Raw genomic sequence first — 17,625 nt, 5'->3', positions numbered from 1 at the left:
ATCTGGATATGTTAAAGAATTGGGGGTTAAGTCAGAGGGTTGCAAATGAGCAATTCATGGTACTCCCTTGCTGTTGGTTAAATAGTCTTTGATTACAAAAAAAAGTGACTTTTTTGTTAAATGATGAAATCCTGCTGTACGTATTCTTTTAACCTGAATTTGACACATTCGTAACATTGGGCAATCCAGTAGTTTAATCAAATGGTTACATTTATGATGGCTTTGGGAATAGTGGGGTTGAATACCAATGCTCTCCAGTGAATAATGGGACAAGAGACAGGTCGTCAGGTGCCACAGGCACGTTGAGCTCAGGAAAAAGTAGAAATGCAGCAGAGTCGTTCCAGATTTTAATGTTTGCAAGTGATTCTGCCTAATGGAGAAGGAAATGATTTTTGAGCAGTTTTTGCAGCCTAAAAAGGCAGTGAGTCAGCTTGTTTCTGTGTCTTGCGAAGAGTCAATGATGGAGAGGACCACATCTGGTGAATATGCAGAAGGTCGCCAAAAGGAAATGCTTGTGATCTTGTCAGTTGAGCAAGAGACTTTCAAGTGAAGATAGTAGTGACTACTTTATTGTGGTTGTGTGATCTGGAAAGGTTATTGCTGTTATAGAAAGGATTGAATTCCTTTTTTGCTTGTATGAACTTTAAGCATCGTCATACATGGAGCTTTTGATTTGGTGGGAAAAAAATTTGTGTTCTCTCTTGAAAGTACATTATTAGCCTTCTGTGAATGTGCTCAATGACTTACCACCATGGTAACCAAATTGCAAAACGAACCAGTAATGGTGCATCAAACCATATTTCATTCTGGAATCTGGCATGTTCAGTATTGCCATCAGCTGGGATCATTACAAATACACCTGTACCTCCACACACATCATCTATTGCATCCGCTGCACCCGATGTGGCCTCCTCTATATTGGTGAGACAGGCCGCTTACTTGCGGAACGCTTCAGAGAACACCTCTGGGCCGCCCGAACCAACCAACCCAATCACCCCGTGGCTCAACACTTTAACTCCCCCTCCCACTCCACCGAGGACATGCAGGTCCTTGGACTCCTCCACCGGCAGAACACAACTACACGACGGCTGGAGGAGGAGCGCCTCATCTTCCGCCTGGGAACCCTCCAACCACAAGGTATGAATTCAGATTTCTCCAGCTTCCTCATTTCCCCTCCCCCCACCTTGTCTCAGTCAGTTCCCTCAACTCAGCACCGCCCTCCTAACCTGCAATCCTCTTCCTGACCTCTCCTCCCCCACCCCACTCCGGCCTATCACCGTCACCTTGACCTCCTTCCACCTATCCCACCTGCATCGCCCCTCCCCCTAGTCCCTCCTCCCTACCTTTTATCTCAGCCTGCTTGGCTCTCTCTCTTATTCCTGATGAAGGGCTTATGCTCGAAACGTCGAATTCTCTATTCCTGAGATGCTGCCTAACCTGCTGTGCTTTGACCAGCAACACATTTGCAGCTCATTACAAATACTGTTTTACCAGAGAAACAGTGTCATGGTTCTTGCTCTTGATTACTCTCCTGTATGTTATGCTTGAAATTTGCATTCTTGTTATTGGGTTAGTGAGTGATGTTTCAATGGTTAATTAGCCTTCTGATATACATTAACCTGACTCAAGGACTCCAGGATGATACTACTGCTGACACTATGGAGATAAATCCAATAACATGCCAACTTGGGAAGAGTGCATGTTTAAACTCAGTGAAAAATGTCATCGCAAAAGGGAAGATAAGTCAGAAGTAAATGGAAAAGTAGGTTATAAATAAAATTATTATTGTTTTTGTCTAATAATGTCTGTGAAGAAAATAAACAAAAGTAACCTGTCTGTAATGTTTATATATTTAGTCATAGACATATAGATATACAGCATAGTAGCATTTACATTAAATACAGTCAATGATATTGAAAACATAAGCATTTCTGCAGCAATGACTGAACTGCTGGCAAATATATATTTAAACGAAAAGCTAGTTCCCATGGGCTTGTTGCTCAGTGTGTTCTGAAATGCACTGATGTACTTTCTGTTGATATGCTAATGTGTTACTAGGGTGATTATGAAGAGATTCTGAATTATTTTTCTGTGGAATGACTGAAGAGAAAAACTCACAACAGCCAGACAGAAAACATATTCACAAAGCTGCCTTCATTTGGACTCTGGCCTTTATTATATTGCTGTTGTGAGTAGTCAAAGAGCAGCCTAAGCATGACCAGCTTTATTTAAATGCATACTGTATTCATTTTTTTTAAAAAATCAAGGCATTAGTGAAGTTAATGGCTGTAAATACCTTACTGTGTGGATGGAATAATGATACCAGTATTATGAATTTTGAATGCACTGATATTCATTTATTTTTCTGCAATAATTTGAACTTAGCCTTTATGATGTGGTGATAACCGAAGTCTACTTCTACTGTGAGAAATTGTACATGAATGCAATCCTTTTATATGTGGAAAGTTTGGTTCTGGTAATTCTATATAATTTATGATTGGTTTTCAACTCTACAGTGATAAACAAAGCTTGATGGTATTGATCATGACTGAACCAATTAGAAAGGACTGTAATAGCACATGTACTTTATCGACAATATTTTTGCGATTCATGTTATATTTTATCATATTAAAAGTGAATAATGCCACAGTGAAAGATTTGTATGAAAAATGCGTAATTAGCATATTAATAGTACCACAGTAGTCTCAAAAGAAAGCTATTATACAAAGTGAGCAAAGTGGTAAATGATGTGTTTTAACTTGGCAAAATTTACTAAATGATGAAACATGCAACTCCCATGGTCCAGTAATTGGATTATACCATTCATCATTTATACCATTCACCCTTGGAAATGAGCAAAAATAATTTTTGCTTATATTCCAAACAAGTTCAGTCAGAGGAATGTAAATGAACAACTACGTAATGAAAATTTATGTATATCATGCACTTCAATCAATCATTAATCAGGTGCATTCAGAAATGAGACAGGACGTTCAACTGGTGTCCTAGCACTTCAGAAGCAAAATATTAACTGAGTCTTGGGTTTGAATATTTTGATTGACATTCGCACTTACAAATTTTGTCTTCGGGCAACTTTCTGCACCTTGGTTATGTCAACGAGTAAAATAAGCCAGAGATATTTTTCTTCACTGTCATGTGAACATGCTGTGTCAACAATAAAGTTCAATTGTTGCTGCTCATAATATAACCATGTGCTGAATCATTATTTTTGTTTGATTTAAAACAAATCGATTGATCAGATGTTTGGGATGAAGTTGAGTCTTTTTTTCTGATTTAACCTGCCATGACTCTCAAGGGCTGGTGTAATATAAGTCTGCTCAGTTAATATTTCATAGCATGTGCAGTCTACTGCTTTCAGATACTCAAGTAGTCGAGATACTCAAAAGCTCTACTATTTGAATTAACACTACCAGTCTTGATGAAGATGATAGTAGCCATAATGAAAATATTTCATCATGTTAGGAAATAATTAGGTGTTAGTATGCCAATGTTATTTTCTAAGTGGATCACTTCACCTTTGTATGAACACTTAACATTAATAAAGTGAGGTTGGCATAATTTGAAAATGTAAAATCTGAGATCAGATGGTGTTTTAACAATGAATAATATTCAAACTGGTGGTTTAAATAAGAAGCTAGGGTTATGCATAATTATTTATCATATTTTTAAAAAAACCTGGAGCAATTCCTTGTCATTTAAATGGGATTAGTCCACAAAAAAACAGGAAAGTGTGTCACAAGTCTCAGACTGATGAGATGTAGTTCAAATTTGCATTTGAATTCTGTACAAAATAATAATGGCTTGAGTTTGTGCAAAATACGGATCCAATTCAAATTCATGTGATGAATGCTCAATAATTTATACTTCTTAAAATGAGAAAGCTCTCATTATTCTAAAACATACATTTTTTAAAAAATAAATGTACCCAACATTGTCTAAGTATAATAAGAAGTGAATAAAAAAAAAATGAAGCCTCAGAAGATCGTTGGGAGTTATTCAGCACAACGAACTTGTATCGATTTCAAGTTATGAAAAGAGACCAAAATAAGGAAATCGCACTTCATAAATTTTAAAGCCACAATGTTATAAACTGTATCAAAAAGTCATTAATGCAGTGATTTCTGATTGCACACTTTACAATGGATATCAACTAGTTATCTTAATCATTATTTACATCTCAGCCTGTTGATCCACAGGGGGACAGAAAATGTTGTTAAGCCCAGAGCCAGACATAATTCAAATTTTGTATCAATGTTAAAATCATGAAATAAATGGAAACATTGGCATGCCCAACTTATCACTAGTTCTCGAAATGAAGGGAGATGAACAAGCACCAATGGAATTGCAAGTTATTAATCTGGGAGGTTGGATATTTCCCATGCACAGCTGCCCTCATGACCTAACTGAAGTAATTTGTCAAAGGTCTATCAAAAGTCACTCTTATCAAAAGCAACTAGACTTACCTGCAGTAATAAAGCAAAATAAATAAGGAAATGTTAATGTTTGTGTGACTCTTTTTATACTTCAAAGTGCTCCTGCCTCTTCAGATTACTTTGGAAATGTTTTACAATTGATTGTACCTTGAAGCTGCTTTTTACAGTATTATGACTCTCTGGTCATATTTGGTGATCAAAAGACATGACTATTGCTGTACATATGTGAAGCATGCTTCATTAACAGTGATCTGTTTTAAAGTTGAGGAGAACTGACACATGGTACCACCCAACTGCTCAATAGAAACAGATAGAAAATCGGTCAGAGAATTTCCAGGTTTATTTAGCTGTAGCAACTAAAGCAATATATATTTGAGGTGAAAACAATGACATTTTCTTTTCAAAATGAATTATTAATAGCCCAAGGTCAGTTACTTGAGACCTTTTATAATTTTTTTTGAGTGGTCAGCATTTCCCATTGCCATGAACTGGTGAAGCACTGTAAATGAAGCAAATTGTCTGACTCCGTGCTGCACAATATATCTTCATCTTTTTTGCTCTGGGGTATTTCTTTATTGTTAACATTTGTACGTTACTCAGTTGTTGAGCTTTTGCCCTCCATGCTTGTACAGGGTATCATGTTTACAAGAGAAGCAGAACAATTTATTTCACATCATGTTTTGACACTGCTTTTGATTATTCAACCGGTTTCCATAATTGCATGATTTATTAATCACTAAATCAATTGTTTTAGCTAGATCAGCCGAACAAATACCAATGTCATTGGTGCATTCTGATGCTAGTCAGAGTACAAGATTCTGGCTCTTAATTCTTTTTCAAATTGGTTTTTCCCCACAGATTAAAGATTGTACTTTGAAAAGGAAGTCGTCTATTAAGTGCTGATTGTATGAGAGGCTTGTTTGCCCTTGGGAATTGAAGATGATGTTGCTATGGAAACTGCTGTTACTACAATCATTCATTGGCTGCCTTGCAGGTAAAATATCTCATTAATACTTTTGATCTGTACATGGTAAAATATCCATCATATTTATTGTGGATAATGCTGCCTCCCTCACTTTCTAAAATAAAAAAATCTGGAGTTACATTTGCTTTGATTTGTTCTTGAGCAGGTTTTATTGAAATTGCTTGAAGTATTCAAGAAATGCAGATTCATTTTATCAAGTGGTGATCTGTTAAAATACCTTCAAAATGGGCTTCTTCAAAATGTCATGTCTCACATTGAGAGAAAAATTGGTTGATGCTCTTTGAACTACATTCTAATCAACTTCCATACTATGTTAAGCAATTATTTGCATTAGAAATGTTCTCAGATACAGCCAATTAAGGAATCTGTCAAAATCATGCTATCGCTGGATGAGTGTTCAAAATGTTTATCCAGGCAATGTTCTCTGTCTTTGAAATGTATTATAATGTTTTCAAAGTTTCACTTTATTAATTGAACAATGGTGATATTTTAACTCTGCAAAGATGCGCATCCTCTCATATATATGTCTTATATGTTTGGAATTTGCTGTCTCATGTCACTTAATTGTCCAATTATTGTGAGAAATTGTCAATTATTTCTTCCATTTTTGAGCGCACATCATATTGTAAAGTAAAATAATTATTTATGAATGATAGATATATGTAGATGATTCTATAACTGTTTAATTTACTTTTCGTCATGATTTTCTTCTATGATTTAAAATAGAAATTGTATGTGAAAGCAGAGAAGGCTATGGCCAAATGCTAGAAAATGGAATTCAAATAGTTAAGATTTGATTTTTGACCTGCGTGAACATGATGGGCTAAAGAGGCTTTTCCTTCGTAGAACTCTAGGAATGTATTATTTGATCATACATTTTTGTTCATTTGAAAAAAAACTTAATTCCTGGAGAGCAGTATCATTACCCTTTGTAGAATTTAAGGAACAGGTAATTTCCACAGACTTCTAAGAAATAGCTTGCTGTAAAACTATTTTGATGCTTGGTATTATTTGCTACCAAAGTTTGTGCTACAACAGATGTGAATTTGCTGCTGCACAATTATGAAGTAGCTTTCCTGAGGCGAAGTAAATTGTTCTTGATTCCATTTAAGATTTTCTTCAGTCAATGTGACATGAGGGTATCATTGTGATGCTTTGCTGCTCTCACAATGGAAAAGAAATATAAGACCCTTCAGTTAAAAGAAAGAGATCCTTTTCGGGTTAAAGTGTCTTCTCTTCAGACAACTCATCGTTTTGGCATTAAGTGAGCGGAAGTACTGAGTTATTTTTATCTGTTGCATTTCTGCATTCAGCTTTGTGAAGCAAACTGCATTTGTTTGGTTGAAATAATCAGGTACATGGAAATGACTTGTCCATCAATAACTGTGAAGTGGCCAAATCTTTAGCCATTATGACTTATTCATGGGTGAATGGAAATATATTTATTGGTATTACATACAACTGTTGTAATCCTCAGCAATTTTATGCCAGAAGTTGTACCAACTTCCATGCAGATCATTCAGTGCATTGTCCCTTCAACAATTCCTTAAAAAGTTAACTTATTTCCAAATGATTAGATTACTTACAGTGTGGAAACATGCCCTTCAACCCAACAAGTCCACACCGACCCTTTGAAGAGCAACTCACCCAGACTTCCCTACATTTACTCCTTCACCGAACACTACAGGCAATTTAACTTGGCCAATTCACCTAACCTGCACATCTTTGGACTGTGGGAGTACCCGGGGGAAACCCACACAGACACGGGGAGAATGTGCAAGCTCCACACAGACAGTTGCCCGAGGCGGGAATTGAACCCAGGTCTCCGGCACTATGAGGCAGCAGTGCTAACCACTGTGCCACCGTGCCATCCCATTATATAAATATAATGGAGCAAATAATTTTCTCCGATCACACGCATGCAAAGGTTTTATCATGAACAACAATGAAAGAATGTAAATGAATTTTTGGAATGGTGAATCTGCTTCTACGAGTCCTGACTCCATTCTCAATCCTACAGATTTTGTCAGTGTAGAATAAAGGTACAGGTAGCAAGCCTGCATGGAGCACATAATGGTTACATTGCAGCAGTGGGCATTTCAAAAATATACACTGCTTTCATGGATTCAGGGCATCTTTTGCAGGATCTAAGTTGAATTCTCGAACAAAATTTGACCAAAACAAAAAGAGGGAGATGATAAATTTTGAGGGCATACTTGCAAGTAATGTCAAGACTGACAGCAAGAGCTTTGTTAATTTCATAAAAGGGAAAAGAGAAGCCAGTGTTAACAAGGGCCTTTTGAAAATGAGGCTGAAGAAATACAGGCCATTCTGCTATAATGTGCAATTCTTCAATCCAAATTCACTGTAACACGAATGACAAATTGGGGACACTTTTTCTAAAGGATGAATTTTTATAATGTTTGTTGGCTGTAATGCAATTACATCACCAACACTTTAAGTGCTGATTCTAAAGGGCAATTTTTCTATAATGTGGGGTTGTACAAGAACCTAACCAGCACGTTATAGAAAAACTGGTTGTAACAAAATCTAAAAGAACTGCAAATGCTAGAAATTGGAAACTGAAACAAAAATTGCTGGAAAATCTCAGCAGGTCTGGTAGCATCAGTGCAGAGAAATCAGAGTTAAAGTTTTTTTGTCCAGTGACCCAACCTGAGGAGAAATAACAATGGAGAACCAGAGAATGGCAGAGAAATTGAATATACACTTTGCATTAATCCTTACATTAGAAGAAATTGATAGGACACAAAAGATACAAAATAATCAAGGGCAAAAAGAGGAAAAAAATACAATAACTACGAAGAAGCGTTATGAAGCAAAAGATAGACCTGATGAGATGCATCCAAGCATATTAAAAGAAATAGTTGCAGTGATAGTGGATTCACTGGTTGTAATTTTAGATTAGATTACTTACAGTGTGGAAACAGGCCCTTCGACCCAACAAGTCCACACCGACCCGCCGAAGCGCAACCCACCCATACCCTTACATTTACCCCTTACCTAACACTACGGGCAATTTAGCATGGCCAATTCACCTGACCCACACATCTTTGGACTGTGGGAGGAAACCGGAGCACCCGGAGGAAACCCACGCAGACATGGGGAGAACGTGCAAACTCCACACACTCAGTCGCCTGAGTCGGGAAATGAACCCGGGTCTCAGGCGCTGTGAGGCAGCAGTGCTAACCACTGTGCCACCGTGCACAGTATCACCATGCACAGATCTTTCAAGTATCCTTTAGATTCAAGCAAAGTCCCAGAGGATTGGAAAAATGCCAATGTAAACAATAACAGCTTTGTTTTAAAAAGGGAAAGAGACCAAAAAAACATAATTATAGGCCAGTTTGCTTAACATCTGTCATTGGGAAAATGTTCGAGTTCTATTTTAAAGGATGTAATAGCAGAGCATTTGAAAATGTAATATATTGAAGCAAGGTTAGCATGGTTTAGTGAAGGAGAAATCATGCCTTACAAATTTATTACTCTTCTTGAAGGGAATAGCAAGCCAGAAAGATAAAGGGAAAGTGGATATAATATGTTTGGATTCCCAGAAGACGTTTGGTAAGGTACCCGCATTGGGCTACCTAAAATGACAAGAGTTCATGGTATTTGAGGTGGTATATTAGTATGGATATATGATGCCTAACAAAGAGAAGTTAAAAGTCACACTACACCAGGATATAGTCCAACAGGTTTAATTGGAAGCACTAGCTTTTGGAACTCTGCTCCTTCATCAGGTGATTGTGGGAGGAAACAGTTGAAAGACACAATTTATAGCAATTCTGTGTCTTTCAATTGTTTACTCCACAACCACCTGATGAAGGAGCAGCATTCAGAAAGCTAGTGCTTCCAATTAAACCTGTTGGACTTTAGCCTGGTGTTGTGTGATTTTTAACTTTGTACACCCCAGTCCAACACTGGCATCTCCAAATCTTAACTAAGAGATGGCAGACAATTGAAATAAGGGGCTATTTTCAGGATGGCAACTTTTAACTTATTATTTGTCATGGGGATTACTGCTGTGGCCACAATTATATACAATATACGTCAATGACTTGAATGAGGAATGTGAATGTACTGTAGTCAAGTTTGGAGATGACACAAAATAGGTGGGAAGGCAAGGGAGAGCACAAAGTCTGCACAGGGATACAAGCAGTTAATCAATTGGGCATAAACTTGGCACATGGAATATGAAGTGGGAAAATGTGAGTTTGTGCTCTTCAGCAGGAACAACAGACAAGCTGAAGATTATGAATAATAAATGGAGAAATACTGCAGAAAGCTACAGTACAGAGGCATTTGGGAGTCCTTGTGCATAAATCACACAAAGCTAGCATCCCAAGTTCAGCAGATATTTGGGAAAACAATGGACAGTTGACCTTTATTTTCAGGAGAATGGAGTAAAAAAATAAAAGGAAGGCTTGCTCAAACTATACAAGGCACCAGTTGGACCACAGCTGGAATACTGAGACAGTTTTGATTCCCTTATCTAAGGACAGATAGATTAGCAGTCCAGAAAACTTTCCGTATGCTGATCCTGTGCATGGAAGAACTGTCTTTATGAGGAGAGGTTGAGGTAGTTGGGCCTGTTCTCATTAGAGTTTAGAAGAATGAAAGGGACATGATTAAAATATGACAGATTATCTGGGTACTTGACAGGGCAAATGCAAAGACTTTGTTTCCTTTTGTGGGATAGCCTGGGATGGAGGACATAATCTCACAGAATGAGGTGCCAATTTAAGAGGAGGAATTTCTTCTCAAAGAGGATTGTGAATCTGTGGAGTTCTCTGGTGCAGAGTTCAGGTTGTGAAGTATATTCAAGGTCAAGATAGACCAATTTTTAATAAGGAGGAGAATCAAGGGAGATAGGGAAAATACAGGACAGTGGAGTTGAGTGTTATTGGATGAGCCACAATCTCAATCAGTGATGGATCAGACTTAATGGACTGAATGCTCCCAAAGGGAAAGAAAAATGAGGAGTTTATCTAAGTTGTCACCACTTTGGTGACACTGACATGAAAGCATTTGGCCACCTCAAAGGAAAGGTCAGTTTTCACTTGGCGTACCCAAGTCTAGCAGAATACTCAGTCATGCTGGATATGCACTTGGACCTACACTGTAATCATGTGTGCTGATGATCAATGGCAAGCTGTTAGGGGGATAAGACACCTTCAACTCTTTCCAAGAGTTTCATCTTTTCAAGGCGATACAGCAGTATCTGCAGGAGGAGTAACAGTCAAGGCCCTCTGAGATCTTCATCACAGAATGTTCCTGACATTTTGGATTGTCACTCTCAGCCATGCATGCACCTGATGGAAGCATTGGTAGAATCTGTCGTGTATCTACAGGCTGCAGAAGGGAAATGCATATATCTGGGGTTCTCAAAATCATGTTAGAACATTCAAGATTATGAGATGGAAATTAGCCAACCTCTTTGTCAAATTACTGTCATTGTGGACGGCAGTAGAGAGAACAGATCTACACTTCTCAGGCCACAATATTGGAGGTGTTGTCAGAGAGGATCATCAGGCATTGCAAGAATACTGTAAAGGTTCATTGTGTTCTGAAGCATTGCAGGGATTGTGACTGTGTCACAAAGAACACTTTTGGAAATGGGATTACTCACTAATCTTCAGCAACAGATGGACTCATTGCAGGAGAAATTGCATCACACTCTTATCCCATGGCGGACACAGCAAACTACAATGCTTAATTTCACTGTCGTCTGAGCTGTGGTAAATCTGTGGCAGACAAGTGGGACACATTCAAGCAGGAAATAGGGAGAGTACAGGGCCAACATCTTCCAATAAAGACCAAGGTGAGACCAATAAGTCTAGTGAATCCTGAGCATCAAGGGGTGTACAGCAAAAGTACCAGCAGAGTACAGAATGTGCAAGGGAAAACTTAAAATGAGGATGATGGCCTGAGATTACAGGAGAGATAGATGGGTTGGTCAATTGGGCAAATGGAGTTCAGTCCACATAAGTGTGAGGTGATGTACTTGGGCAGAACAAGCAAGGCAACTGAATACATGATGAAAGGTCGGATTCTGTGAAGTAATGAGGATCGGATGGAACTTGATGTGCATGTTCACTGGTCCCTTAAGGTTTCTGGGCAGGTAGATAATGTGGTTAAGAAGGTGTTAGGGATATTGCCTTTATTAGCTGAGACATAAAATTTAAGTATGCTGGAACAGTCTAAGACTTTGGTTAGACACAGTTGGAGTATTGTGTACAGTTCTGGAATCCACATTATGAGAGGGATGTGATAGCAATGGAGAAGATGCCAAGGAGATTAATCAGGATGTCACTTGGACTGGACAGTTTTAGTTATGAAGAGTGATAGGCTAGACTGGGCTTGTTTTCCTTGGATCAAAGGACCCTGAGGGCAATCATGATTGAAATGTTTAAAATTATGAGGGGCATGGACAGGATACACAGCAAGGAACATTTCCCCTTGATGGGGGGAATCAATGACCAAGGATAGATTTAAGGAAAGGGGCAGGATGTTTAGAGATGATTTTTCACCCAGAGGGTAATGGGAATTTGGAACTCACTGCTGTAAATGTGGCAGAGGCAGAAACATTTATAACATTCAAGAAGTATTCAGATGTAAATCTGCAATGCCAAGGTCTAGAAGGCTATGGACCAAGTTCTGAGAAATGGGATTAAAATAGTTAGATGGTTGTTTTTGACTGGTGTGGACCTGATGGGCTGAAAGACCTTTTGCTAAGCTGTAAATCTTGAAGACTCAAATCTTCCAGCCTTGTTATCCACCTGCCTCTGTTGTTGCCTTGTGTCTGTCTCTGGAGGCAGCAGATCTATCTGCAACCCATGCTCACCATCCCACATGAAGGTAGAGTAAGCAAGCTCCTCTGAGATGAATATGAGATCATGGGAATGGAAAATTACAGGCTCACATACTCATCTGATTGATGAAAATCAAATTGCATTTCTCAGAGTTCACTTCTGTTAATCCTGCTTTTCAGTCATACAGCTGGTGCACTCTCTCTCCTTAAGTTGTTTTATCTGTTATCCACTCTCTCTCTCATCTTGCGCTGCTTTATCTGCTATTTGCACTGTTGCCCTGCAATGTTTTATCTTATGTCCACTTTTCCTCATGCGGTTTTTGTCATAAAGGTCACTCTTTTAATCATAAAGGTGTTTGCACTCTCTTTCTCTCACTTTTTATCTGGTGCCTGCTGTTTTATCTCATCTTCTGTCAAAGGCTGTTTATCTGATAGCTACAGTCTCCAATATGCTGTATTATCTGTTGTATGCTGTCTCTCCTTGAGCTGTTTTGTGTGATTCATGCCCTGTCTCTTGCTATTTTATCTGATTCTCTCTTTCTCTCGCACTCTCTCACACACATACATACTGTTATTTGGATGCAGATACAACCTGTCACTTTTACCATCTAACACATTACAAAGACAGCCTTTAATAACCTAGTTTATATGGCCAGGGCATGACATGAATATGTTACCCGTGGAAGCACAGAAACCCAGCATGCACATCATCTAATGACTTATTTACATCTGAAAACCTCTCAGGGGTGTGAGTTACTCAGATTTCAAATGTTTTATTCCATTTGCAAATGTGGATGTCACTGGCTAAACCAGCATTTAATACCTCTCAGTAAATTCCCAGAAAGCCATTGAATGAACTGCATTGCTGAGAGTTTAGGGTCACATGTCAGCAAGATTTGGTGAAGATAACTGACTTCCTTCGAAAAACAGTAGTGAACTGGATGGGTTATTACAGCTGGATGGGTCATTACAACAATCAACCATGGTTGCTTTGCCACTGTTAAATAAATTTTTGGTTCCACAATTTGTTGAATTCAAATGGCATCACGGTGGGTTCAAACCCATATCTTCAGAATGTTAGCCCGGGATTCTGCATTACTTGTCTTATCACAGTACAACTGCACAACTGTCACCTGATTGAAATTGCACGAGGCTGACCGTGGGCACAACCAGCATGAAGAGATAGAACCGACGAGATATAACAATGCAAGAAACAGCTTGAACCATAGCATGCAAGGAGAAAGAGAAAGAGTTTGGCAAAAGAGCATGTCTGTGTATGAGAGAGAGAGAGAGAGAAAGAGCAAACCAGGAAAATCAATGAAAGAGAGAGAGAGAGAGATCAGTTACGATGAAACAGTAAAGGAGAGAAAACAGGAACTGGATAAAACAGTGTGAGGAATTATAGAGCACAAGAATCAGATAAAAGGGGCTGAGACAGGGAAAGCAAGCAACAGGTAACACAATGTGAGAGGAGAAAGAGGGTGAATCAGATAAAACAGCACATGAGAGAGAATGGATTTAACTAAAACACTGAGGAGAGGAGAAAAACGTCGATGAAGAACTTTGTAGAAAAGTCATGGGTTGACTTTGTTGTTGAGCAGCTGCTGTTTTGTGCTGAAAACACAAATTTCTAAAATAGCAGAGAGAAAGGAAGAAGGTTAGTTGTAGAACAGCGCTGATCTGAAAGTAAGAATGAAGTATTTCTATGATCTACTAACCTCCATTTTGTCCTAATAGACCAAGAGTAGCGTTAAAGTAAGTAAAAGTGACTTAAGTTGAAGGAAATGGACTAAATTAAAAGCATAGTGTTAAGGTATAGCAGAGTTTTCAGAATGCCCAGCTTGTGGCATACGGAATGTGGCAGATGCCTCTTTTGATCGAGGAGCCCATGTGCAGAAATTATCGCAAGATGAACAGACTTGACTTCTGGGAGTCAGAGGTCAAATAACAGTTCTATTTTTTGAGGGGCATCGATGAGACAGAACTATATGGATAGCACCTGATGTGGTTGATCACACCATGTTAGGGGCAAGCAGGCAGACAGGGAATGGGTAACAACCATTTCCAAGGGAAATAACAGGTCGTGCAGCAGAAAACAGATGAAGTAGTAATCTCCTGATTACTCCCAGGTCACATGCACATGTTTACAGAAATAGGAAGAAAATACAGGTGAATGCATAATTGGAAACCTGGTTCAGGAGACAGGGCTTTGGGACAATGGGATTGATCTGTAGCAGGTAGAATATAAAGAATGGCAAAAAATGACTGAAAGATTAATCTGTGGAAAGAAATTCAACTATGAGAGGAAGTTGGCCAGGCATGGAAAAATGTTTTGAGCAAGTATTTGCAGTTTCTTAAAAAGAAAACAAATGACAAAAGTAAATGAGATTGAAGAGTTGCTAACAATGTTTCAGCTGTGCTTACAAAGCCAGAAATTGCTGAAGAAACCCAGCCAGTTTGGCAGCATCTATGCAGAAGCATTTTTGCTTCTGCCATCATTATAGTGGATATAAAAAGAAATCTCGAAGTAGCTATAACTCAGGAGATGTAAAGAATTATATACTTGACCCCGCCCAAAATTTACAAACACTTAGCTCTGTTCTTTGTTTTCTGTCATCCAACTAACTCTGTATGTTTTCCACTCTACGAACATTAAGTTTTCTGACCAGATTATACGAGAGAAATATTTTGTACTTCAAGCTAAAGAATATTCCATTCACATTACCCATACTAAAATAATTTTTCCCTTCTATTCCAACAGATAATGATCACCACATAGAAAAAAAATCCTCACTCTCTCTCCCTCTCTCTCTCTCACTCTCTCACTCACTCACTCTAACTCTCATCTCTCTACTTTTGTTCATCTCAGTAGTTTTTTTTCTCTGTGTTACCTCAAAACAAGTCACAATTCACAGAGCATATCTGATCTTCAAAATAATTCAGATACATCAGTTTCTACTATCTGCTCCCAGTCTTTCCTGTTCTTAACAGCTGCTGTATTTTCTGCTAGACTAACTATTTCTGTGGCCCTTTGTGTAATTTCTGAGTTAACAGCCTCTGATGCCGCTGGCAATGGTTTATCCAGAAATGGTACTTGTGCTCCAGTGGCTTCTGTCTCTGTCAACATGGCTGTTGATTAGCCAGCTTTACAATGCAGCAGTGACACCATGGACAAAATCCCAGCTGGCCACGAAAATGTCATTGGAAAGGGGTTTAGATTACTGTGAAAGCATTGTGTCAATGTAGAGAGAAACATTATTAATTGGTGGCACAATCCTGCTTCTGCAGTCACTGTGCATGTTGATGTGTGGTTAAGGAGACTCTGTCATAGACATAACATACCACAATTCCCCTCTCTGGCACAGTTCATCAACCAACCCATCAAATGAGGGGATCACATAACAGCTAAAACCTGTTTGGCAACGTGAGAGATACTCGGGCTGATGTTTGGACTTCTGCCACAAAGTATTGTCTTGCAGGCTGCCATGGAGCTGCTACTCATCCTAGCCTTCATGCCGATTTTCAACACTGTTCATCAACACCCCACATAGGCAATTTGTGCAATCCTGCACTCTTGTATGATTTGTTGAAATTTGTTCGATACATCAGTCAAAGACTGCAACAATTGCTAATGAGCAAAAAGCATCCTTCTGTTAAAAGCCAGGCCCTTGATATCTAAATCCTTAGGCTCCCAGCGGAAAACAAAGTCTTTGCACCAACTCACTTACATCCTGAGATAAAAACTCAATGGTTTTCTCCTCAAGAGTGAACACACTGTTTCATTTTAATGTTCCCAGATGTATGGATTTTCTTTTCACAGTGCAATGTAGGACTAAAGGCAAACATATTTTTTAAAAATCCACGAAATGCAGCCAGAAGCAGCAAATGCAATTGTAGATATTGCTATAAAAAATGACAGACATATTGGAATTGCAATCCAGTTAAGAAGCAAATACAAACATAAAACTCTGCAGATGCCAGAACTCTGAAACAAAAAGTGAAAATACTCGAAGCGGCAGCAAAGCTGTCAACAACCGTGGAGAAAAAGAGAGAATGGGGTGATTGATTGTTTCGAGCGCACAACTGACGATGTGGCATGTGATGTGACTGAATGAAGTAGGAAGCAAAATTTTGATTTCCCTCCAAAACGTTGGGATGCAGAGAGAAAATTAGCAGTACATTTGAGTCAGGCCAAGCTCACTGCCAGCCTGTGATCGATTTGTACTTGTATTTGTATGAGGACTGCTTAAAACCTTTTGATGGAAATCCTGGCTAGGATAAATAGACAAAGTCTTTTCCCTGGAGTGGGGGAGTCCAGAACTAGAGGGCATAGATTTAGGGTGAGAAAGGAAAGGTATAAAAGAGACCTAAGGGGCAACTTTTTCATGCAGAGGGTGGTACGTGTATGGAATGAGCTGCCACAGGAAGTGGTGGAGGCTCGTATAATTGAATCTTTTAAAAGGTATCTGGATGGGTATATGAATAAGAAGGGTTTAAAGGGATATAGGCCAGGTGCTGGGAGGTGGAACTAGATTGGGTTGGAATTTCTGGTCGGCATGGACAAGTTGGACTGAAAAGTCTGTTTTCATGCTCTATGACTAAAGTCAATAGTACATGAGACTCTCACTACACCGAGTTGACATTTGTTTAAACATGGGATGCACTAATTAGCTTCATGCAGTTGCCAATTTTTGGAGGACTGTTTGATGGAAGTAACAAGAACAGGAGAATGCCAGCAAGTAACAAGAACAGGAGAATGGAAGCTCAAAGACCAACAAAGGTTTGGTGATAATGTTGTATTTGGAAGCGGGTTGGGGGGAAAATGGTGTCAGGTTATATGGACAGTGTACGAGGAATCCCAGGGAACAAGAGGGTAGTGTCAAGGTAAGGAAGAATTGAGGGTGGCTTAATTCCATGACATGGGTGTCATGGATAGTGGGGAAGATGGTGAGGGATTAAGCAGGGAGGATGATGATGGTGGGGAAGTCAATCCTAATATTGCAATGACATACTCAAAGGCAGGCACGAGGATTGTTTGAATGCGACACTACCTCAGACAGTTGACTGACAAGAGTTCTTACATTCTTTGAATTCATCTACAGTATTTCACTTAATCTGCTGAGAGTGACCGTGCACTGAAGGAGGTCAGGTGGGTGGGTGGTATGGAGGTGGGTGGTCAACAGGACCTGTACATTGAGCATGTTCCTCAAAGGCCGAGTGCAACACCAATCACTCACGTGAATGTTCAAGGAAGAGTGAAACTACAGCTTTGCTTTTTCCACAAAAAAGGAAACGTCCCAAATTTTCACGTAGTGATCAGTGCATGTCAACCATGAGGTTTACCAGTACACTACAAT

The 17,625-nt window shown here is 39.0% G+C and overlaps 1 protein-coding gene across 1 annotated transcript in view; it reads left to right on the top strand.

Annotated features, from left to right (window-relative positions):
• Positions 1–5,372: 5,372 nt before the first annotated feature.
• LOC132822149 (contactin-4-like) overlaps positions 5,373–17,625 on the top strand; it is a 1,303,479-nt gene continuing 1,291,226 nt past the window's right edge. The window contains exon 1 of the mRNA XM_060835221.1: positions 5,373–5,448. Coding sequence (XP_060691204.1) covers positions 5,394–5,448 — 55 coding nt within the window. The 5' untranslated portion in view covers positions 5,373–5,393. The remainder of the gene's footprint in view (positions 5,449–17,625) is intronic.

This window comes from Hemiscyllium ocellatum, chromosome 14, assembly GCF_020745735.1.
Source record: "Hemiscyllium ocellatum isolate sHemOce1 chromosome 14, sHemOce1.pat.X.cur, whole genome shotgun sequence".
Lineage (NCBI taxonomy): Eukaryota > Metazoa > Chordata > Chondrichthyes > Orectolobiformes > Hemiscylliidae > Hemiscyllium > Hemiscyllium ocellatum.
The sequence above is the reverse complement of the archived record's forward strand: the minus strand, read 5'-3'. Positions and strand labels throughout refer to the sequence as shown.